This window comes from Pongo abelii, chromosome 2 (genome assembly GCF_028885655.2).
Source record: "Pongo abelii isolate AG06213 chromosome 2, NHGRI_mPonAbe1-v2.0_pri, whole genome shotgun sequence".
NCBI lineage: Eukaryota > Metazoa > Chordata > Mammalia > Primates > Hominidae > Pongo > Pongo abelii.
The window spans coordinates 69,308,002-69,331,441 of record NC_085928.1 but is presented as its reverse complement, the minus strand read 5'-3'; the positions used below and the strand labels follow the sequence as shown (position 1 = coordinate 69,331,441).

Sequence of the window (23,440 nt, the reverse complement as noted above, 5' to 3'; positions counted from 1 at the left end):
ATTATTATTTTGCGACTTCTGAAAAGAGGAGGAGTTCGAGTATTTCACAGAACATTTTATGATGTCCCTGGAGTTTCTAAATTGACTCATAGTTTTTAAAAAGCATTTTACATTTTTTAGTTCCTCAGTTGTTATTTTAAAAACATTTATAAGTGGCCAACAAGGCTCTCAGTAGTGTTTCACCTTGTTCTCTCTAAACTCCTCTTCTAAACACAATGTGTATAGGGCATTTGGTCTCCAGACTTCTTAGAAAAACCAGTCTGACTGATAATGAAACACTGTGCTTTGCATTGATAATTAATATTTCATTTTATACACTGGAGCGTTATCTGTAAATCTCCAAACATAGCATTGAAATTTAGTTGAACCAGGACTCGTTGAAAATCTGCTCAGTGTTCAGTACTGTACTGTAAGCTTTCTTCACATACATTATCTCACTTACCATGCATGAAATTGGGATCATTGTCCTAAATTTATATATCCAGAAGCTTTGTCTCAGAAATGTTTGGTAACTTGCCCAAAGTGAAGCAGCTAATAAGTGACACAGCCAAATTTCTTCTGGTGGGGGGTAGTAGGGGTTCACAGGGTCTCACTGTTCTTCAGGCTGGAGTGCAGTGACATCATCACAGGCTCACTGCAGCCTTGACCTCCTGGGCTCAAGTGGTCCTCCTACCTCAGCCTCTCGTGTAGCTGGGACCACAGGCACACCACCACGCCTGGCTAATATTCATATTTTTTGTAGCGACAGGGTTTTGCTGTGTTGCCTAGGCTGATCTCAAACTCCTGAGCTCAAGGAGTCTGCCCACCTTGGCCTCCCATTCTGCTGGGATTACAGATATGAGCTACTGAGCCCAGCCTCACAGCCAAGTGTCAAGCCAGGGCTTCTGGACTCCAAAACCTGATTACGTCCTTGCTCTTTCCCCATAATAATGAGACCTTTAAAATATTTATCCATCTTTGAGCCTCCCAGAAAACTCCTTTGCAATATACTTTAATAGAGGTTCAAAGAAGGGAGAAATGTTCTTTTGATTTTAACAACTTGCCGAGTAGGTGCATCTAAAATTAACTTATTATCCATGAGGTTAATTGTATCTTGTTAGATACAAACAAATGTCCATGTTCCTTTTTTATATGAGTCCTGAAATATTGTAAAATTATACAGCAGAACCTGGAGGAGTAGGTTTGATCATATTTGCTGTGTTTCACCTCATAGCTAACCGTGGTAGCATCTTCTAGAATACTCCTGTTCTGATTTTATGTTCCCTTTTTGTAGTCATCAGATCCAGAATGTAAATTATTTTACGAGTACATCTACTAGACCCTGGAAATATTAAAAAATTACTCAGATAGGAAAGCTCAGTGACCCCAAATGAGTGTTTTCTGCTTTGAAAAGAAAAACTTAAAGGTAGCTATAACAAAAGATTTTTCACTCCTGAGCCTAATTTTTCCATTTATAAAATGAGTGCTTTGGACAAGATGACTTCTAAGTTCTCTTCTAAGCTTTAAGGCTATATGTATGGTTCTGACAATTCATCTTTACATCATTATTCTGTATCTAAGATAGTTTATTCTTCGGATTTTTTATTTTGTTTTTGTGTTTGCTTTTCAGAGACCTGGTTGTATCCTAAAATGTTTACATGATTCAAATTACCATTGAGAGCTCTCTTTTATATCCTTGTTCACTCTTCCTTCCAAGTGTTTACAGTTTTAGTTTTGCTTTCATTTGGCCATCGACAATTACATTTGTATGATGTAAGATTTTTTTTTTTTTTTTTTTTTGGTAAAATTTTTGTGGATTATTTCCTAGGTTTCTAAGAGGGAAAATCTATGAGAATTGCTCTCTTTGGTGAAGAGAATATTTACTTACCTGTAATACATGTTCTCTGAAGGTATAAATTATAATAATTCACCTTTGCTCTTCCTATTGGGGGAGGGTCTTACTCAGAAATTGATGTTTATCAAAATTCGATCTGTCTTATGTCAGGGCAGGAGAGCCACAGAGTGGTGAGCAACCTACAACTGTATATCTTAAGAGAACACAATTACAGGTAAGAAATTTTCTGTCTTCCACAGGATGCATAATCTTATTATCCTAATCTTTGCAGGTTTACTATCTGGCCTAAATTTATTTCTCGTCAATTTATTATTCTAATCTTTACTACCAAAAACTTGTGACTGATAGGTCTTCTTTTTGACTTTTTCCCTTTTTTTGATTTCTACTGAAGTTCATCTCGTGATTTGCATTACTCATGCATAATTTAACCAAACTGCTTTTTGGAGGGGGGAGTCCCATCGGTTATTTCATTTGAAATAAACCTTTTGGAAATGCTGTTGGTACCTGTAGTGAAGAGCTATTAATCCTCATCCAAAATCTTCCTATGAATCTTTTTTATTACCTCTTCACATGTCTCTAGCATGGGGCAGACAACTTTTAAGAGATCTTTATCTTCCTTCTAGGCACTTATTTTATGTATTAGTTTTATTCTATACGATCACAGTCTCTCCTAAATAAATGTTAAGATTTCTTCCTAAGTCTTGCCATTTTACACCATCCCAAACAGTATGAAAAGTTGAATAGCAATCATTTTTTATTGGTTTTTGTCTTTTGATGGGATCTCATTATATGTAATCCAGATTTCCTCAAGTTTGTCAGTTAAAAGGAATTGATAGGACAATGTTCCAATATGCTGAGACACAAGACAATAAAATGCTTGACTGTGTAACTGAATTAGTGTGTTGAATTGTATCACTCACCAGTTGATGTACATTTAAAACAGGTGTACTAAATAGTTTTAGATAATTATTGATAATTCTCTGGTTCTTTTCCGATTATAGCGCTGGATAAAACAAGCCTTAGAAGAAGGGATGACTCAAACATCATCTGTACCCCAAGAGACTAGAACTCAGCACCTATACCAAAGCAATGAGAATAGTAGCTCTTCTAGTATCTGCAAAGACAATGCAGGTACGTATCTAAAACTTTTCTGACTACATGACCAATGATTGTTTCAGGTCTGCATAAAAAATTTCAGTATGAGTATTTCTGATACAAAAAGAAATGGCGTGTTTTCTAAATAGTTACTTTACATCTGTCTTTACAGAGGAAGAGAGAGATCTCAAGTCAGGGATCAGTTTTCCCAGGACGACAAAGAAGGACTAGACAGTGTACAGATAACAGCAGAAATGGTTATAAAAAAGGTTAGATACATTTAAAGTAGTAAGTTTAGGAAATTTATATTCATATTTATAAGATGGGACAAGGGCAAGAAAGTGGTGGAACACTAATATTCAGGAAAGAATTAAAATTCTGAGTGATTAAGTTGGGTGGGACATGGTTGAGGGAGCAGGGGATGAATGAAATAAGTGAGAAATTATTATCAATTGATTGTTTTCAAAGGGGCTTGTATAATTAGCATAAAATTTTTAAAAGAACAGCCGGGCGCTGTGGCTCGCACCTGTAATCCCAGCACTTTGGGAGGCGAAGGTGGGTGGATCACCTGAGGTCAGGAGTTCGAGACCAACGTGGCCAACATGGTGAAACCCTGTCTCTACCAAAAATGCAAAAATTGCTGGGTGTGGTGGCGGGTTCCTGTAATCCCTCCCTAAACAGGAAGCTGAGGCAGTGGAGAATCACTTGAACCTGGGAGGTGGAGGTTACAGTGAGCCGAGATCACGCCACTGCACTCCAGCCTGGGCAACAAGAACGAAACTCCGTCTCAAAAAAAAAAAAAAAAACAAATTTTTTTAAGACAGCTTTAAATCTAAAGTCTTTGTGCATTTTTAAACTAGATGTCAGTGAAAAATCATCTGGTCCATTGATTTTGACAGTGACTTGCAAAGGATGTAATTGAAAGCACTTGTGATATCTTAATGTATTTTGTGACAATCTTTTTACCGGTTTCTCCTGCAAATATCAGCTTAGTTGAAAAGTTCTTTGTGCTTTCCATAACTTTGTCTCTAAATCAGTTTTTTAAATATTAGACAATCAAAATACCAAAGTAAATTAGATGCTAAAGCAACCTTTCAGGTTGCAACAAACAATATTTCAAATTTTCATTAAAAACCCACTTCATTGTTCCTGTTTACCAACTTGCTGAATAAATGTAACGAACTTGAATTTAGATAAATTTTTAGTAGCAGATATTGCAACTAAAATCAGAACTTTTCTTAAAGTTCTTATTTCATTTGGATTTTACTTCTTTTTAGATTTTATTTCAGAAAACGTGAATTGCCTTTTTTTCTTTTTTTTTTTTTTTTTTTGAGATGGAGAATCAAGCAATTCTCCCTGCCTCAGCCTCCCGAGTAACTGGGATTACAGGCGCCCGCCACCTCACCCAGCAAATTTTTATATTTTGAGTAGAGGCGGGGTTTCGCCATGTTGGCCAGGCTAGTCTCGAACTCCTGACTTCAGGTGATCCGCCCACCTCGGCTTCCCAAAGTGCTGAGATTACAGGCATGAGCCACCACGCCTGGCTGTGAATTGCCATTTTTTAAATTATGGATTTAGTTTATTCTCTGTCTCTAGATTAGATTACACCTCGTAAGTTACCACCTATATACCTCAGGATAACAAAATTCCATTTATCTGAAAGATAAATTATACTGTTTATTTAAAATATTTTCTTCTAGTATTCACCAAAAATTAGGGAGATTTAGTCAAATACGAATAGTATAAAGAAATCTTGGTACCAGATTTCCATTTGTATTATTTCTTTTTTAACAGCTTTTAAGGTGTAGTAAGAATATAACTTAGCTGAAATAGACTATCATGTTTGTGTATCTATCTGGTGTGTGTGTTAATGCATGTGTATAGTTAAGGTTGGGAACAGGAGATTGTATAGCAGTTCACATCCTGACTAGCAAAGGATTATAGGAAAAGTGTCTTTGTTATCACATGCCCTGGTTGGAAGGAAATTAGGATTCCTAGTCACCAGCCTTTTTTTGTTGTTGTTGAGCTTCTGCCCTAGTCTAACAGTGAGAAACATTCACAGGACACACCTTGCCCTTTAAAAAGCAGCGTAGGAAAATATTTGATTTTAAAAATCAAGCAGCCGTCAAATGCGCAAGTTATATTGCTACAAAATTAGCGTAAATTCTGAGGAATTACTTTTATTTGTTGGCTCTCTTTTGTTTTTTTCAAGAATACCAAAGAGACATTAAGAAAGGGGAAAGGATTTCTATAATAGAAAAAATCAAACAGACCTTTACTTGAAAACCAGCTGTCCCCTTTACTAACTATATGATGTTACTAGAAGTCTGAGGCTAGGCGTGGTGGCTCACACCTGTAATCCCAGCACTTTGGGAGGCCAAGGCGGGTGGATCATCTGAGGTCAGGAGTTCGAGACCAGCCTGGCCAACATGGTGAAACCCTGTCTCTACTAAAAATACAAAAATTAGCTGGGCCTGGTCACGCACCTGTAATCCCAGCTATTTGGGAGGCTGAGGCAGGAGAATTGCTTGAACCTGGAGATGGAGGTTGCAGTGAGATGAGATTGCGCCACTCCACTCCAGCCTGGGCGACAGAGGGAGATTCTGTCTTTAAAACTTAAAAAAAAAAAAGTCTCTGAGCCTCATTTGTAAAATGGGAATAGCAATACCTGCTTTATAGAGCTAACATTAGAATGAATAATGTATATAAAGTTCTCAGTATAGTATCAGGCCCATAACAGTAATTATTATATGGTCATTATTCTACACAGAATACTCTTTCTTGTATAGTATTTGTGGATTAATAAATACATTAAAGATTCTGGCTGGGCGCGATGGCTCACGCCTGTAATCCCAGCACTTTGGGAGGCTGAGGCGGGCAGATCACGAGGTCAAAAGATTGAGACCATCCTGGCCAACATGGTGAAACCCCATCTCTACTAAAAATACAAAAAAAATTAGCTGGGCATGGTGGCATGCACCTGTAGTCCCAGCTACTCAGGAGGCTGAGGCAGGAGGATTGCTTGAACCTGGGAGGCAGAAGTTGCAGTGAGCCAAGGTCATGCCACTGCACTCCAGTCTGGCAATAGAGTGAGACTCCGTCTCAAAAAGAAAGAAAGAAAGAGAGGGAGGGAAGAAAGAAAAGAGAAAAGAAAAGAAGAAAGAAAGAAATACATTAAATATTTTAAGTTCCTAAAAGCTGAAACTTTATAGAAATAAAAGTTATTATCAAAGTAGGGCAGGGACATGATGTTCATTATTTGTAAATGATGTGGGTCTATTCTTAGAAGAGCCTAAGTAATCAGCTGAAAAACTTAAGAGTTTAGGCCAGGCGTGGTGGCTCATGCCTGTAATCCCAGCACTTGGGGAGGCCGAGATGGGTGGATCACGAGGTCAGGAGTTAGAGACCATCCGTGCTAACACAGTGAAACCCCATCTCTACTAAAAATACAAAAAATTAGCTGTGCGTGATGGTGGGCACTTGTAGTCCCACTACTCGGGAGGCTGAGGCAGGAGAATAGCATGAACCCAGGAGGCGGAGGTTGCAGTGAGCTGAGATGGCGCCACTGCACTCCTGCCTGAGCGATAGAGTGAGACTCTGTCTCAAAAAATATATATATATACAAATAATAATAATAAGAGTTTATTAATATCACTGGATAGAAGAGTAAATATATAAAAAGTATAAATATATTTTAAAAAATCATTTATATACCAAGAAAGTAAATGAATACCAATTTTTTTGTTCCCAAACTTAACAAAACTAAGAAACTGCCTAGGAATAACCTTAGTTGGGTATATGCAGTAAACTGTTACTGAGAAATATTTTTAAAGTCTGAGGAAATGGAAATTTCTTTTTCTTTTTTTCATGAATCATACGTTGAGCCTTTGATAAATTTCATGTTCATTATGGAAAGAATATATATATGTGTATATATATATTTCTTTCTTTCTCTCTCTCTCTGTCTTTATATAGTTCCCATGAAACTGCCTTGTTTTTGGAATTTAATTAAATGATTCTGAAGTCTACCTTTAAAAAAATAAGAAAAAAATTGAAAAAATAATAATGAAGTACTTTCTTTTGAGGTGTAAGACGAGCTTCTAGTATGAAGCTAATAGTTAAATTTAGTATAATATTGATGCAAGAATGGATGTATATATGGAACAAAATAGTCAGAACAGGCCTAAATATAAATGTAAAAGTTGGTAAATTGTCGTGGAATTTTTACTTAGGAGATTGAAAAAGAATTAGATTCTAGCTGGACATAGTGGCACGTTCCTGTAACTCTCAACTACATGGGAGGCTGAGGTAGGAGGATCACTCAAGCCCAGGAGTCAAGTTCGGCCTGCGCAACACAGCAAGACCTTGTCTTCAAAAGAACTAGGTCCTTTGCCAAAGAAAATTCTAGGCACATTCAAATATATATATTTTTTTAATTCAAACTTGGGCCTGGCATGGTGACTCTCACCTGCAATTTCCAGCTCTTTGGGATGCCAAGGCAGAAGGATCACTTGAGGCCAGGAATTTGAGACCAGCCTGGGCAGCAGAGAGAGACCCACATCTCTACAAAAAATAAAAATTAGCCAGGCATGATGGTGTGTTGCCTGTAGCCTTAAGGAGGCTGAAGTAGGAGGATGGCTTGAGCCCAAGAATTTGAGGCTGCAGTGAGCTGTGATAATGCCACTGCGTTCCAGCCTGAATGACAGCAAGACATCTGTCTCTAAAAATAATAAAATAAATAATTCAAACTGTATTAACCATGTTTTTGTGTCTATACTGCCTCTGTATTAATAGAGGATTAATATATTGGGGAAAGGATTTGCAGTAAAACTGACGGGAGAGTAATATCCCTGCTAGCAATCTGATAACATTTATCATGTGCATTAAAAATATTCATAATCCTTAACCTAGTAGTCGTTCATTTGTTCTGCTTGATATCTTTCCTACAGAAATAGACAAACTAAAATTTATATATAAGGTTGGTACAAAAGTAATTGCGGTTTTGGACCATTAATTTTAAATCACTATAACTAGGCTCAGACACATCTTTATTAATCAAAATAGGAACCACTGCAATCAACACAATTTTTGCCAATGAGAAATAAGTTTGTTTATTCCTGTAGCATAAAAATCCATGCTTCAGGATTCGACAAACTCTTGGAAAATATTTTCTGCATCCTGCTGGTTGTGGAAGCACCTTCCCTGTAAAAAGTTGTCAGATGCTTGAAGTGGTACCTGGTTGGCGAGAGGTCAGGTGAACATGGCGGGTGAGACAAAACTCTGTAGTCAAATTTGTTCAGCAGCTTCAAAAGTTGAATGAATTGGTTATTAGAATAATTAATTCTTAGTTATTAACAATTGCAAAAACTGTAGGTTAAAAATAATCTGAATTCCAACCCCAGGAATGGTACAATTTGTAATTTTATCTGCTTGTGCACATACTTGTAATGGAGTATCATATACTGTTTACTGAAAATTTTATTTTTGATTATTTTATCAGATTAACTCCCTCTATCCCCAAAAACAGCATAGTATCACTTTTGAATTAGATTTGTGATCTTACCTAGCACCTTGAATTTGTAAGAATATTAAAAGAATAGCCAGGTGCGGTGGCTCACGCCTGTAATCCCAGCACTTTGGGAGGCCGAGGCGGGCGGATCACGAGGTCAGGAGATCGAGACCATCCTGGCTAACACGGTGAAACCCCGTCTCTACTAAACATACAACAACAACAACAAAAAAAAAAAGCTGGGCGTAGTGGCAGGCGCCTTTAATCCCAGCTACTGGCCACTGCACTCCAGCCTGGGCGACAGAGCGAGACCCCGTCAAAAAAAAAAAAAAAAAATTGAAAGAAGAATATACGATGACTAAGGTTCCTTCTAGGAATGTAAGGATGAGTTAATATTTGAAAATTTAATAATAGTCATTTGTTAGCAGGTCAAATGGGGGAGAAGTCATAACACAGTGACTTTTATTAATTTAATGATAAAATAACATACTTATGATCTTTTAATATCTAGCTGAAAAAATTGCCAGTTGTCATGCATCATGAAAACTAGTTAAACATCAAAATAGGCTATCAGATTATCCCACTATTACCATTATTATGTAATATAGTCTAAGTAATTGTTAGCCAAAGTAATTACACCAACCCCCCCCACAAAATCAACATAAGAGATATAAGTACTGGTAAAGAGGGTTAATGTGTTATGTACAAATACTATTATCTACCTAGAGAATTAATTGAAAAACTGGTAGAGATTAATAGGGTAATTGGATAAAAAATAAGTATGTAAACTTTTTAAATGTTAATAACATTTAGATAACAAAGGGAGAGATACGTTTTATTCATAGTAGTAAAAAAAAAACTAAAGAACTCTGGAGAGTAAACTTAATTAGACGTGGTATATATAGATGAAGAGGGACATAAATCAATATGTGAATAACAAAGATTATGCCATATTCCTGGGTAAGAATGCTTCCCAAATTACTCCTGAATTTCATGTAACACCAATCAAAATCCTAACTTTTTTTTTTTTTTTTAATAGTATGAGCATGGTCATTGAATGACTTCTATAGTTCATTGCTAGAATAGCTAAAATATTTTGGAGAACTAGAATAGAATAACTGGAATTTCCCTAACAATTTTAATAAAAAGTATGCTGGTGTTGATTCAGTATTGGACAATAAGTGGAAAGAATAACATTCGGAAATAAACATTCAGAAGATAAGCCCAGTATATGTAAGAATCTAATAAATATATTTCAAATTAATAGGGAAATTATAGTTATTCTACATTTACAGAAGATTTTGGAAGAAGGTGCTGGCTATTTGTTATGGGGAAAGGATGGATTAATTGCTACCCCATACTTAAGTATGTTCTTTTTTCCTTTTTTGTAATGGCAGTTTGTCAGTGTGAAATAAAATGTTCTTTTTTAATTAAAATCTAAATTAAAAATTAAACATGGAGACAAAAGGAAAATAGGCTGGCATTTTTACAGTGTCAGGGTGGGTTAGCAAAGACATGATGTCAGAAGCAGAAAATAAAGTGGTCCGTTTGACTAAATAGAAACAAAACATATAGCAGAGACTTGTAAATAAAATTGAAGGCAATCAGTAAACTGGGAAAATACATTTGTAATTTTATTGACAAGGGGTCAACATTCTTACTATTTAAAGAGCCCTTACAGATGAAGAAAAAGACCCCAACATCTCAGTAGAATGCAGGCTGAAGAACATGAGCCAGCAGTTCTCACAGGACTAAATGTAAACTACACATATATAGATATTCTTTGGATTTAATAATCCTACATGTAGCTATTTGTTCTAATAGCAAAAAATGAAAAAAAAGTTGGTTAAATTTTGATAATACTAATGTTGTGCAGTCATTAAACCTGAACTGTAGATTTCTATTCATTGTCATAAAAAAAATGTTGACCATGTATTTCTGAGTGAAAATAGTTATTGAGTAGTTTAGGTAAGGCAAGAGTCAGTGAAGCAATGTCTGGATAAAAATTTACCAGGATATTACATTGCGTTTATTTGTGGATATGATTTTCAGGTTGTGTATGTGTTTGTATAACCTTGGTAATTTTTTGAGTAAAGATTAAAAATAATAATAATAGAAGATGGATAGATTTGACCACATAAAGTTTGGAAACTATATATGCAGGAAAAAGAGAAAAAGTAGGCAAATGACTTGGCTTTCTTTGGCCTGTAAACTTCTTAAGGGCAGACATCAGGTCTCTTGTTGAATACAGTATCATAATAAGTACTCAGTAAATATATGTTGAATGAATGCCATGTACATTGATTTGTACATGGCAGATTTCACCTGTATCTTATAACTTTTTTCCACAACTAACTTCATCACTTAACATAATTGACTTCGGTAGTTATAGTGTTGGACCTAGTAGTACAGAGATCTGTAAGATTCCATTGTTTAAGACCCTTGAAATATTAAATATATAAAAGTTATTCCGAATATAAGCCATGAATTACATGTTTGTTTCTGTTTTATACCTAGGCACTTTTTAAAAGGAGGAAAGAAAATTTAGTATCTGGAACAAAAGGAAGATGTGAATATACTTCCAATCTAGGAATATTAAAAATTCTGAGATATCAGAAAGGAAAAATATGCATCTTCAATAATTTTTTGCATTTATTCTTCCCTCTTCATCTAAACATCTCCTACCCTAGTTTAGTGCCTCATAATTCTTTGCTAACTACTGTATTAACTCCAGATGGTTTCCCAGTTACTAGTCTCATACTGACCATTGCTTCCAGATAATCTTCCTGGCCCAAAAATTTTCCTTGAAGGCCTGGAATAAATGTCACTCCTTCCATCCACCAAGCCTTGGGGATATACTTTAACCTATTGATTAAGAATATAGATAGATGGGGCTAGGCACGGTGGCTCACGCCTGTAATCCCAGCACTTTGGGAGGCCAAGATGGGTGGATCACGAGGTCAAGAGATCAAGACCATCCTGGTCAACATGGTAAAACCCCATCTCTACTAAAAATACAAAAAATTAGCCGGGCGTGGTAGCGGGCACCTGTAGTCCCAGCTACTTGGGAGGCTGAGGCAGAAGAATGGTGTGAACCTGGGAGGCAGAGCTTGGAGTGAGCCGAGATCGCGCCACTGCACTCCAGCCTAGGTGACAGAGCAAGACTCCATCTCAAAAAAAAAAAAAAAAGAATATAGATAGATGGGGCCAGGCGCAGTGGCTCACCCCTGTAATCCCAACACTTTGGGAGGCTCAGGTGGGTGGATCACTTGAGGTCAGGAATTCAAGACCAGCCTGGCCAACATGGTGAAACCCTGTCTCTACTAAAAATATAAAAATTAAGAATGTAGATATATGGGAGCAAGAATACCTGTTTTGTCTCTCTCCACACATCAAGTTTCTCACCTTTAATATGGGGATGATAATAATAGTGCTTGATTTATAGAGTTGTTAAAATTAGATATTTCACAATAAAGCACATGGCATAGTCCGTGGTATATAATAATCATTTAGAAAATACAGCTTTTTTTTTTTTTAACTAACGCATAGCAATATGATCACCTTTCTTGATCATGCTAATACTAATATGTTCACTTTTTTTGTTGTGGTGTTTTGTTTTGTTTTGAGACAGTCTCCTCCCTCTGTCACCCAGGCTAGAGTACAGTGGTGCAGTCTCAACTCACTGCAACCTCTGCCTCCTGGGTTCAAGTGATTCTTGTGCCTCCACCTCCTGAGTAACTGGGACTACCGGCATCCACCACCATTCCTGCTTAATCTTTTTTGTGTAGTTAGTAGAGACAGGGTTTTGCCATATTGGCCAGGCTGGTCTCAAACTCCTGGCTTCAGTGATCTGCCTGCCTCAGCCTCCCAAAGTGCTGGGATTATAGGTGTGAGCCACCACACCTGGCCCTCTTCTATTTCTTACAAATTTTAAGCCTCTTGAAAATAGAATGTATGATGACCATTTTTCCCTTCATACCTAGTTCAGTAATCAGTAGGTATTAAATATATATCCTTTTAACTGTAAATGAATAAAACTGTATTTTTATTCTGAGAATCAAGTGAGAAAGGTGCTTTGACCTAAATGGTCACTAAAATATTTAGTGTAGTAACTTGCTTTTTAAGTGGATCTAAAAAGTATAGAAAATAGGATTATTCTAGTCAAAAAAAAGAATGTGAATCTGATTTTTTAATGGTTGGGAGAAGTTTTTATAGAAATCATTTCATGCTTTTTAGGTAGAAAAGGGGCTAGACATGGATCAGGGAATCATAAGAACAGAAAGAGCTTCTGAAAAGGGACACAAATATATAAGAGATGGTGAAAGGAATTTGGATTTAGCATTCCAGTACCTTTAGTTGGTGATATAGCAGTTTAGTAGAGGGTAACTTTAACTCAGTAACAAAGACTTTTCAGAAACTCGATGTAAAAGAAAGAACTTTACCAGTGGCTCACGCCTGTAATCCCAACACTTGGGGAGTCTAAGGCGGGCAGATCACCTGAAGTTAGGAGTTCAAGACCAGCCTGGGAAACGTGGTGAAACGCCATCTCTACTAAAAATACAAAAATTAGCCAGGTGTAGTGGTGCGTGCCTATAATCCCAGCTACTCGGGAGGCTGAGGCAGGTGAATCACTTGAACCCAGGAGACGGAGGTTGCAGTGAGCCAAATAAATGCCATTGCACTCCAGCCTTAGCGACAGAGGAAGGCTCCGTCTCATAAATAAATAAATGAATAAATGAAAGAATTTTATATTTTGTACTGGTAGAAATTAAATTAGAGATCAGTCACATTCGATTTACCTGGAGTTTGGGAGATAGAATGTTTTCAGAGTTAAGTATGGTAATTAAAGAGTTTCTTTGGGATTTTGGTTGGATTGGAGGAGATAACTTAATGGGATGAGGCAGAAAACAGTTAAGAGCCATTGTAGATTACAGATTAATGGCTTTACTGTAGAGCCTTTAATTAATCTGTAGTTTCAAACTCTCATCCAAGCTTTGTGTTTCACAGACTTGTTGAGCCCATTAAAGAAATGGAAGTCTCGCTATCTGATGGAGCAGAATGTCACCAAGTTACTTCGGCCTCTGTCTCCAGTCACACCACCCCCTCCCAATTCAGGCTCAAAGAGCCCCCAGCTGGCCACACCTGGCTCATCTCACCCAGGAGAAGAGGAGTGTCGAAATGGATACAGCCTCATGTTTTCACCAGTCACATCTCTTACTACTGCTAGTCGCTGCAACACTCCTCTGCAGTTTGAGGTGATTTGGGTTTGGTTGCTGGGAGTACTGGATATGAAACTCATCATTTGTACCTTCTCATTTCAAATATAATACCATTCCAAATGTTTCTTTACTATCTTCCTTCGCCATCTCAGTAAGAGAATGGGAAACCTCAGGGTCATTGTGGCCTGTTACCTGGTAGCCTCTCATCTTGGCAGCCCCTATACTTCCCAAAATAGGCATACTGCTACCACAGATCCCATTCGTGTATCTTTTGCATGCAGTCCATCAGTCTCCATAAGTTTAGGTAGTAAGCATGCTAGATCTCCATCGTTATCTTTACTGTATACTTTGGTCAAAATAGGCCTCTAGCTGCCTGTAGTATCTGTTAGTAACACTAGCCTGAGAGCACAGATGATATTGATTGATTGTGTCTTCGTTTCTAGGCCTTTAAATAAGTGAAGTGTCTTTCCCAGGTTGTTTGGTATTTTCATTGTGGCCTTAGCAGAGATTTAGAAAACACTGGGATATGGCTTATGGCGAATGCGGGTTTTTTCCACTCCAGATTACTTTCCCTCTTTGTTATAATATCTTAGGAATCAGAAGTAGACAAGAGGCTAGCAGCATGTATTCATGAGACAAATTTATTACCATCACTGTTGGATTAAGTTAGAAATGTCTGCCTCAGCTGTTTCAAAAAGCAATCTTGAATCACTTTAGTGTTCAGGTTTGGGTGACAGCAGGTTTCAATAGAATCCATGTATACTTTTTTAAAACACTTCATCTATTGCATGTTACTTTGATTTGTAATTAAAATGGACACTGTCTCTTTTTTCCTTCTCAGAAAAATTTGTTCTGACCACTAAACACACTCTGCTGCTCTGCCCCCTTGTTTGCACTTCTCCAGATGTGTTTTCTGAGAAAGGTGAACATTTTAACCAATCTTACGTTTCCTATTCAGCTTTTCCAAGTATGAGGATTCAGAATACTTAGCTTTTATGAGTAACTAAGAGGTAGCTAGCAACATTGAAAGCAGAACTATATTCTTTCTTACCCTAGACCTCTACTTTTGGAGCAGACCTCTTTCTGGGTGAGGGAAAAAACCTCCTGGTTACATATGAGTTATCTAGGGAAATTACTCTTTACCAGCTTCTTTATGGAATTCTTTCAGCCAGATAATAAAGCAGCTGTGATTCAGGCCTTTCTAACTTGACTTTGTCTACTTGCAGTTGACTTTGCAGTTCGCACCTAGAGCTTTATAGTAAGGTACCATGAGAGGAATTCTCCCTGGAGGGCATAAGATTATAGGAATAGAGTTTCATACTTTATCAATACAGGTTTTATTATAAATGTAGAATGATGAAAATTAGAAGGAGGCCGGGCGCAGTGGCTCACGCCTTTAATCCCAGCACTTTGGGAGGCTGAGGCGGGCGGATCACGAGGTCAGGAGATCGAGACCATCCTGGCTAACATGGTGAAACCCCGTCTCTACTAAAAATACAAAATATTAGCCGGGCGTGGTAGCGGGCGCCTGTAGTCCCAGCTATTTGGGAGGCTGAGGCAGGAGAATGGCGTGAACCCAGGAGGCGGAGCTTGCAGTGAGCCGAGATCGCGCCATTGCACTCCAGCCTGGGCAACAGAGCAAGACTCCGTCTCAAAAAAAAAAGAAAGAAAATTAGAAGGTAAGTCACTTTGCAAAACAAGCGGGTTCAGTACTCAGTGCGTTCCTTATCCCTTGTAGCATTTGGGATAACTATTAAACACTGCAAATATAAAGTAGTTTTGGTTTTTTTTTTTTTTTAATTGGTGATCATTTTAATAATACAGTTCATGTATAATGTTAGAATACCAGGAGGGAAGGAAAATATTAAATAGTAAAAGGTCCAAGGCATGGTTTCACTTGCAATTTAAGGAAATTTTACCTTTCTCATCAATAGTAGAACAGATTTCACCACCCTGACCCATTCTAATCACCATTTTAATGGCCATACTCTTTGCTGTGTTCTAGTACAGAGAGGTGGGGAGCCTTTTTTGTAGTAAAGGCTGTGACACATTGTGAAATATCAAAAAGGTGTCACATATAAAGACCAGCTTAGGCTGGGCATAGTGGCTCACACCTGTAATCACAGTGCTTTGGAAGGCTGAGGCAGGAGGATTGCTTGAGGCCAGGAGTTTGAGACCAGCCTGGGTAACATCGTGAGACCACATTTCTCCAAAAATAAAATACAAAACTTAGCCAGGTGTAGTGGCGTATACCTGTAGTCCCAGCTACTTGGGAGGCTGAAGCAGGAAGATCACTTACGACCAGGAGTTTAACACTGCAGTGAGCCATTATTGTGCCACTACATGCCAGCCTGGGCAACAGTGAGATCCCATCTCTAAAAATAATTTAAAGACCAACTTAGGCCAGGTACAGTGGCACACACCTGTAATCCCAGCTACTCGGGAGGCCAAGGCAGAGGAATTGCTTGAGCCTGGGAGGTTGCAGTGAGCCAAGATTGTGCCACTGCATTCCAGCCTGGGCAACAGAGGGATACTCTCTCTCAAAAAAAAAAAAAAAAAAAAAAAAACCACCTTACCAGATTAGTTTGGGGAAGGATATTTTTGAAAAGGAAAAAAGCATTCAGGAAAATGGTGAGAAGTCTTAAGTGCTAAGGGGAAGAAGTTAAGAAGATAAACAGTGGAAGAGAACAAGATCTTCAGGAGGGGAAAGCATCTAGAAAGAAGAGTGGAAGCAACATTGGGAGGGCAAGCTTAGTTAGCCTCTCCTCTCTACCAGAATAACCCTCCCCTCCTATTCTTGCCCTGAGAGCCATACTCCACCCGCCATTTCACACATACATGCACATAGATGTACACCACCCACTGTCCATGCCAAGTAAAATTCACAGCCAAAACCCTGCTTTGCTGAAGCAGCCTCATTTCCCCTACCTCAGCATATGCCTGCCACCTAGGCCACAATTATTCAGAGTCTACATTAGGCACCCTCTCCTTACCTCAGCCCTAGCACCGCTGAGTCGTTGTCACACTACCACCATCACTCTCTTCACGTGTTTCCATTTACATCTTTCCATTAAGCACTCACTGCTCAGTCTCTGTTTGTTATGGGAGTGCTGCCTCACCTGAAAGTCCCAAGGTGAAGTCCTACCCTCTGTAGGATGCAGGGACTTAAGTATACACATACGTGCTTTTTCTGCTCTGTTGCCAAAAATACAATGGATTTTACAAAATAACATTAATAAGGGTGGCTCCGGTCTAATTAGATTATGCCAAGAACCAACTCTAGCCTGTGAGCTAGGGATTCCATCAATCACATTTCCTGTAACTGTCATTCAAGAGGAACTGGCCATCTCCCTAACCATGTCAGCCCCCAGCACACTAACGTCTCCTCCTGGATAGCACTGGGAGGGCCTGAGGCATATAAGAGAATAAAGAAATGTGACAAGCAGAAGAGGCATTGGGTGAAGGAACAAGGTCCATCTAAGGAGGAATAAGGGGTAGGGTGCCCCTCAATAACAAATACTATAGGTTGCTAAACTCTCATCTAAAATACAAAGACGTATAACACTAAAATTTCACCAGTCTAACTCTTTCCTTATATGTGCTTGAGATGTTTACTTACAGCATGAAACATTATAACCAGTTTATCCTTAAATGCTTTCAAAGATACCAAGAAGCATCTTAACAAGTCATTCTGTCCATTGAGATGAGTTCTGCAGTTAAATATTTCCCCTATGCATTCTTATTCAACTTCCCCGCCCCCGAAAAAAGTTGTGGCTAACATCTATGCTTGCTTTTATTTTTTGTTTGTTTTGTTTTGCTTCTTGACTTCGAGTAGATGAATAATAACAAGATGCTTTTCCCTCCTCTAGAACATATCCTCCCCTGAGAGTTCCCCTGCGCATAGGCCTGAGTCCCTGTCACCCGAGGTAGTTATCACACCATCTCAATCACACTTGGAGGCTGAGAGTGAGTGTTCATGAATGTGTTCCTGAGTGTGTGGGGAGGGCTGGGGATCTGAGTCAGTGGGGTGATGGGCTGGAGGGCGGCCACTCAGTCACAGTAAGTTGAATGAGTCTTCCTGTGTGACTGTGACTGACTACACAGGACTGTCAATGTAGATGGAGGAAAATGAAGGTAGGAGTGTGTGTGTTTGTGTGTGTGTGTGTGTGTTATGTGTGTGTTTGGTGGGGTTGGTTTTTGCCGTTTGGGGGAGGGGGTGGCTGGAGTTCTATTAAAGAATAGAATCTAGAAGTCAAGATGCTGATATGTGGTAGGAGCCTTGTTAAAGAAAGGCTAATAAATCAGGAAAGTTGAGTCAAAAGTTGGTAAGAGCTGTTTTTTGAGTTGGGTGGTGACTTATGCCTTGTTCTAGGGTTAATCTAACAGCTCTGTAAACCAGATGTTTTGGCCTTTGGTTGATAGATTGAGCAGCTTCTTCAGGAAGGGAAAGTCATTCTGTCTTTCAGCTTTCCTACATTTTCTCTGCAGCTCCTTACTGGGTGCACAAGGAAACCAAGTGAGTCCCTGGCTTTCTGTCACAGGCCACCATTCTGCAATGGTTAGGATATGGTTGCTATACAAGTGTTATCTCTTAGGATATCAGTAGAGTGGTTTTCTCACAAACCCTACTGCTGTGGATATGTCAAACTCAGATTTTAGTGCTAGAGTTTCTATTATAAGCTTTCAGATGTAGTAACATTAACTCTGAATCTATTAATACATGGGACCTTTTTTCTCTTGAAGAGAAAGTTAGAGTCTCTCAGAAATATTCAACTGAACTTTAACCCCATCCCCTTCCAATAAAAAATTAGGGCATAATTCAGTGACAGTCTACTAAGTTCTGAATCAGTAGTAGTTCACAGGTTAATATGAAACTGAAAAAGGTTGTATTCCACTAGTATATTAGAGATTTTCTTGGTGTTTTGACTCTAGCTTGTTAGGAAAATAAAGCTCTCTCTCCTCAGTTGTTAAAGATTCTAAGATAACATAATTTGAAGACTGATATGGTATGGTATCTGGTTTTCTGGTACCATTCTTTGTCGGTTAGCTCTAGTTGACCTAGTGTTGGAAGTTTGGAGGTTATGATAACCAAATAGTAGGTGGGGTTTATTTTTGGTACATTTCAGCATTTCAGAATCTGCAGTGATGAGCATTAGTGGTCTTGTGGTATGTTGACGTACATTAGAGGATAAAGAAAGAAGAATTGAGTGGCCAGAAAGTTGTATGAGAAACACAACTTCTTTAACAGTGAAAGTGAGTGAAGAACTGGTTGGTTGATGTCTTTAATGCCATCCTCCTTTACTGAACCAGTAACTTAAGTACTTGCCTTTCCGTCTACCTTCTCCTTCCTGCACCTTTTTCCCTTCCCCCCACCTTCCATCAATATTAATTTAGAAATTGATAACCCCGGAAGCCAGTTATCTTAAGACACCAGTCTCATCTTAGTTTTGTGCATGGGGCTAAAGTAAATTCCTAATTATACCACTTGTCCCTTAGTGTAGTACAAGGTGACTCAGCAACCTGATGAAAGGCTAAGCAGGCAAAATAGTCACATTTAGCCAATTACCTAATTCTAACTTTCCCAGTATTTCCCATCCAGAAAGACTTGAAAGCAATTTTGGAAAGGCCGGGATTCTTTAGTACTCTGGCCTGTGTACACTGTTGCTACGTGGGACTTTTACAGAATATAATGGCTTTATCTGCTCTACTTCCATCCCTCTTATCTTTCCCTGTTCACCTGTGTCCCTCTCCCCTCCTTTCTGCCCTTTGACTTTTTCCTTTCTCCCCTACCCCATGTCTCCGTTGATTTTTATTCTTTCAGCTTTGTCACCGAAAAGACCTGGATTTGGCAAAAGTAGGATACCTTGACTCCAACACTAACAGCTGTGCTGATAGACCTTCCCTGCTCAACTCAGGTCATTCTGACCTGGCTCCTCATCCCTCCATCGGACCCACTTCTGAGACTGGTTTCCCAAGCAGAAGTGGAGATGGACATCAGACCCTTGTGAGAAACTCAGACCAGGCATTTCGGACAGAGTTCAACTTGATGTATGCCTACTCCCCTTTGAACGCTATGCCTCGAGCAGATGGACTGTATCGAGGATCTCCTCTAGTGGGGGATAGGAAACCTTTACATTTGGATGGGGGATATTGTTCCCCTGCAGAAGGATTTTCCAGCAGATATGAACATGGCTTAATGAAAGACCTCTCTCGTGGATCCTTGTCACCTGGTGGTGAAAGGGCCTGTGAAGGAGTCCCATCTGCCCCCCAGAACCCACCACAGAGGAAAAAAGTAAGTGTTTCATGTTATATCGGCGAACTTTTCAAGAATGTTAACCAAGTAATTTAGTAGATACTCATAAGTTTCTGCTGTGTGTTCCGCACTACTCTCAGACAAGTGAGACATAGTCTCTGCCAAATCCAGTGAAAGACAGGCTGTTTTAGTACAACTTGGAGAGTGTTGTAAATATTCAACAAATGTAAATGCCTGTATGTGCCATATACTTGTTAGGCAATTGAGAGGTTAGAACAGTGAAAAATAAATTTTACCTATTATTTAGTGTGTCCCAAGTTCAAGGCACTGTGTTAAGCTCTTTAAATGTGTTTTATCCTCACAGTAAGCCTATAAGATAGGCAATTTTCCATTTTGCACATGAGAAAACTAAGGCAAGTTGAGTAACTTTCCTGTGGTCACACAGCTAGTAAATGGAAGGACCAGGATACTACCCAGTTTGAGAGAGAAGGCTGGAGTGAGAGGTGGCAGGTTACTGATTTAGCTGAATCTCAAACAATAAGTAGGAGTCAGCCAACCAACAAATGAGGGTGAGGTATATTACAGTAGAGGGAGTAGACCAGGTAATTAGGTGGCACTCCATTGGGCGGGCAGCAGGCATGCAGTATGGTGCAAACAGTTGGATGTTGTTGTATCAGGTGGAAGGCCTGGGGAGCCAGGAGGAAAGTGCAGAGAGTGCTGGGCTGGGCCAGGCCATAGAGAGCTTGCTAATGGGTTGGGACTCCACTTCTAAGTAATGCCTGATCAAGAAGTCACAAAGCCAAAAATGTGCTTTTGTATAAGTGGTTCTCAACTAGGGGTGTTTGGGAATGTGTAGGAGTGTTTTGAATTGTCCCAGTGACTTGCATTTATTGAGCAGGGCCAGGGATGCTGAATGTCCTGTGTAGGGGACAGTCCCATGTAATGGCCAAACGTCTGTAGTATCCTCATTGAAATGAAACCTAGTGGTTTTTTATATTTTCATTATAATGATATTACCAGAATTTATTAACTTCTTTCCAGAATTATTTCTAGAAAATGCATATGCAAAACTGTCTATATTTTTGTTACATTTGGACAGAAAAATGAGAACCCTAAGGGGATAGAAGGAGGAGGAAACATTGGCAGATAATTTGGATTAAGATAATAATTGATTTTGAAGATTGTTGCATGAACAGCATTGACTACCGGAAACAAACATGAAAACAATCTTTGGATTTCTGGTTTTATAATATTTACTGTGTGCAAAAGTCATAGAAATCATGATATGTGATTTCAGAAACACTTCTGAAATTTATTGGGCACATTTAAGCATAAATTTAAGCCTATGCCAAATTCTGTGCTGGATGTTAAAGATAAAAAGCCAAATAAACTTGGCCTTTGCCCTCCTAGAACTTATAGTTTAGTCAGGGAGCAATCAAGACATGGTAATAGGTTCTACGGCCTGTGTAAGCAGTGTGCCAGAACAACCAAGAGAAGGCGTACTAGGCAGGGCACGGATTATGGTGGGCAGGGTGGGATGGGAGGTCTGCTGTCAGGAAAGAATGAGCAAGTATTAGGGAGATGAAGGGGAAGTTAGGGAGAACTTACGAAGTTGTTTTCTAGAGCTAGCTTGCTAAAATTATAAACTGGAAATAATAATTTCCTCTCTTTTTACATTAATTACATCTATGTGTAAGACAGAAACAGTAATAAATTCCTATTTATATCTTGAAAAATTGAGCATATTTAAGTACCCTGGAGCATTGGCTTTTTCTTTTGTTTTGTTTTGTTTTTCCTTCTCTCTCTCCCTCTCTCTCTCTACCTACCTCTCCCCACCTCCCTCTACCTACCTTTCTCTCTACCTACCTCTCCCCACCTCCCTCTCCTCCATCTCCTTCTCCTCTCCCTGCTTCTCTTTCTCTCAAACAGCTAACTCTAGGGGTTCCCAAGGAGTGCAGAATAGCCATCAGTCACCTGGGAGGCTTTTTAAACTATACAAGCTTCCAATTCTCCCTTCTCTAGGTACTCCCATTGTTGCAAATAACTATGATAGCATTCTTCTGTTACTGTGTAATGGTAACCTCACAAGTTTTTCTGAAGGCAGAAAAAAAGATGGTGGTCTAATTGGCAAACATTCTTTAGAAACTTGCCTCCTAGTTTATTATCTTCCTCTTACCAATTTCCAGCTGCCTTAAATATGTAGCTGTGCTCAGATCTCTTTCATACTCCCCAAAAAAAGTTGTCAGGGTTGGTGTCTGCTTTGTTTGCGTGACTTGGCTAGTGGTTTACTAAGGTACCATCTTTCCTTCTTTCCCTGTTGCTAGTGATCCACTAATGATATCCAGCTAGAGTACCGTTTTTTGTTTGTTTGTTTGTTTTTTCCTTTCTAGGTATCCCTGCTGGAGTACCGAAAACGGAAACAAGAAGCTAAGGAAAATTCTGCTGGTGGGGGAGGTGACTCTGCACAGAGCAAAAGCAAGTCTGCAGGAGCTGGGCAAGGCAGCAGTAACTCCGTTTCTGACACTGGTGCCCATGGTGTGCAGGGATCCTCAGCCCGAACTCCATCTTCCCCTCACAAAAAATTCTCCCCATCTCATTCCTCTATGTCCCATTTGGAGGCGGTAAGCCCATCAGATTCCAGAGGCACTTCTTCATCTCACTGCAGACCTCAAGAGAATATCAGCAGTAGGTGGTAAGTTTATATTTGATGTTTTATAGTTAAATTGGGGGTGGGGGGGAGTATATCTAAGATCATTTCCAGTTTTACCTAAAATCTATGGGAACACTTGATGGGAACATCTGAGACAGCCAGCCAACAGTCCCATCTGTCCTGTTCAGCTGATTTAATAATGTCAGCTGCAACCCCCCAGCTTTGCAGAATTAAGAATTACCAACATGCCTGTGGAGCAGTGCTTTGGATGACATGTAGTTATGGATGCAGACGAGCTCTTTTATTTGGTGGGCACTAACACTGCCTTTCCTATTTCTCATTTCACATGAAAGGTGAGTCAAGAATCCAGCCAAGTTCCACATGAATTAACAACAGATGTCTCTCTTCCATACAGCTAGCATATACAGAGCAAAAAGACATTCTGAAAGGACTTGTCTGGTTTAGGGGAGACCACAAATTTAAAAATGAATAATACTGGTGGCAAATACTGAGGATCAAATGTGTGAAATAGAGAATGAAGCACAGGAGTTCAGGGATCTTGAACTGAAAAAAATAAGTCTGAAAGAACAGTCCTGGCTCAAATGTTTAATGTTCATTAATCTATGAAACCTTTATTAAACCAGTACTATGTATCAGGCACATGATTTCCTAAAGGAGAAATTTTAACATTTTAAATGGGGGTTAAGGGAAGTTAACATCTTTAATCCACTTTTTCCTTGATTTCTTTTTCTTTAAAAGTGGTTGTTGTTGATGTTGTTTCTCTTTTGTGCCTGACATAGTTGGAGGCAGAGGAAATACCTAGTTTTAAATTGGTTCTGAAGAAAGTAATGTTTAAGAGGATGTTTTAAGAAAATACACT

General features: G+C 38.9%; 1 protein-coding gene across 35 annotated transcripts in view; it reads left to right on the top strand.

The window, feature by feature from the left end:
- SETD5 (SET domain containing 5) overlaps positions 1 to 23,440 on the top strand; it is a 153,981-nt gene that overhangs the window by 53,981 nt on the left and 76,560 nt on the right. For 22 of the 35 annotated variants that reach the window (XM_063721946.1, XM_063721945.1, XM_054551843.2 and 19 more), the window contains 5 exons: positions 2,836 to 2,965; positions 13,446 to 13,693; positions 17,527 to 17,583; positions 19,479 to 19,949; positions 22,301 to 22,602. In XM_063721946.1, the coding sequence (XP_063578016.1) occupies positions 2,836 to 2,965; positions 13,446 to 13,693; positions 17,527 to 17,583; positions 19,479 to 19,949; positions 22,301 to 22,602 (1,208 nt within the window). The remainder of the gene's footprint in view (positions 1 to 2,835; positions 2,966 to 13,445; positions 13,694 to 17,526; positions 17,584 to 19,478; positions 19,950 to 22,300; positions 22,603 to 23,440) is intronic. The other 13 variants (XM_063721947.1, XM_063721948.1, XM_002813491.5 and 10 more) reach the window with 1 other exon arrangement.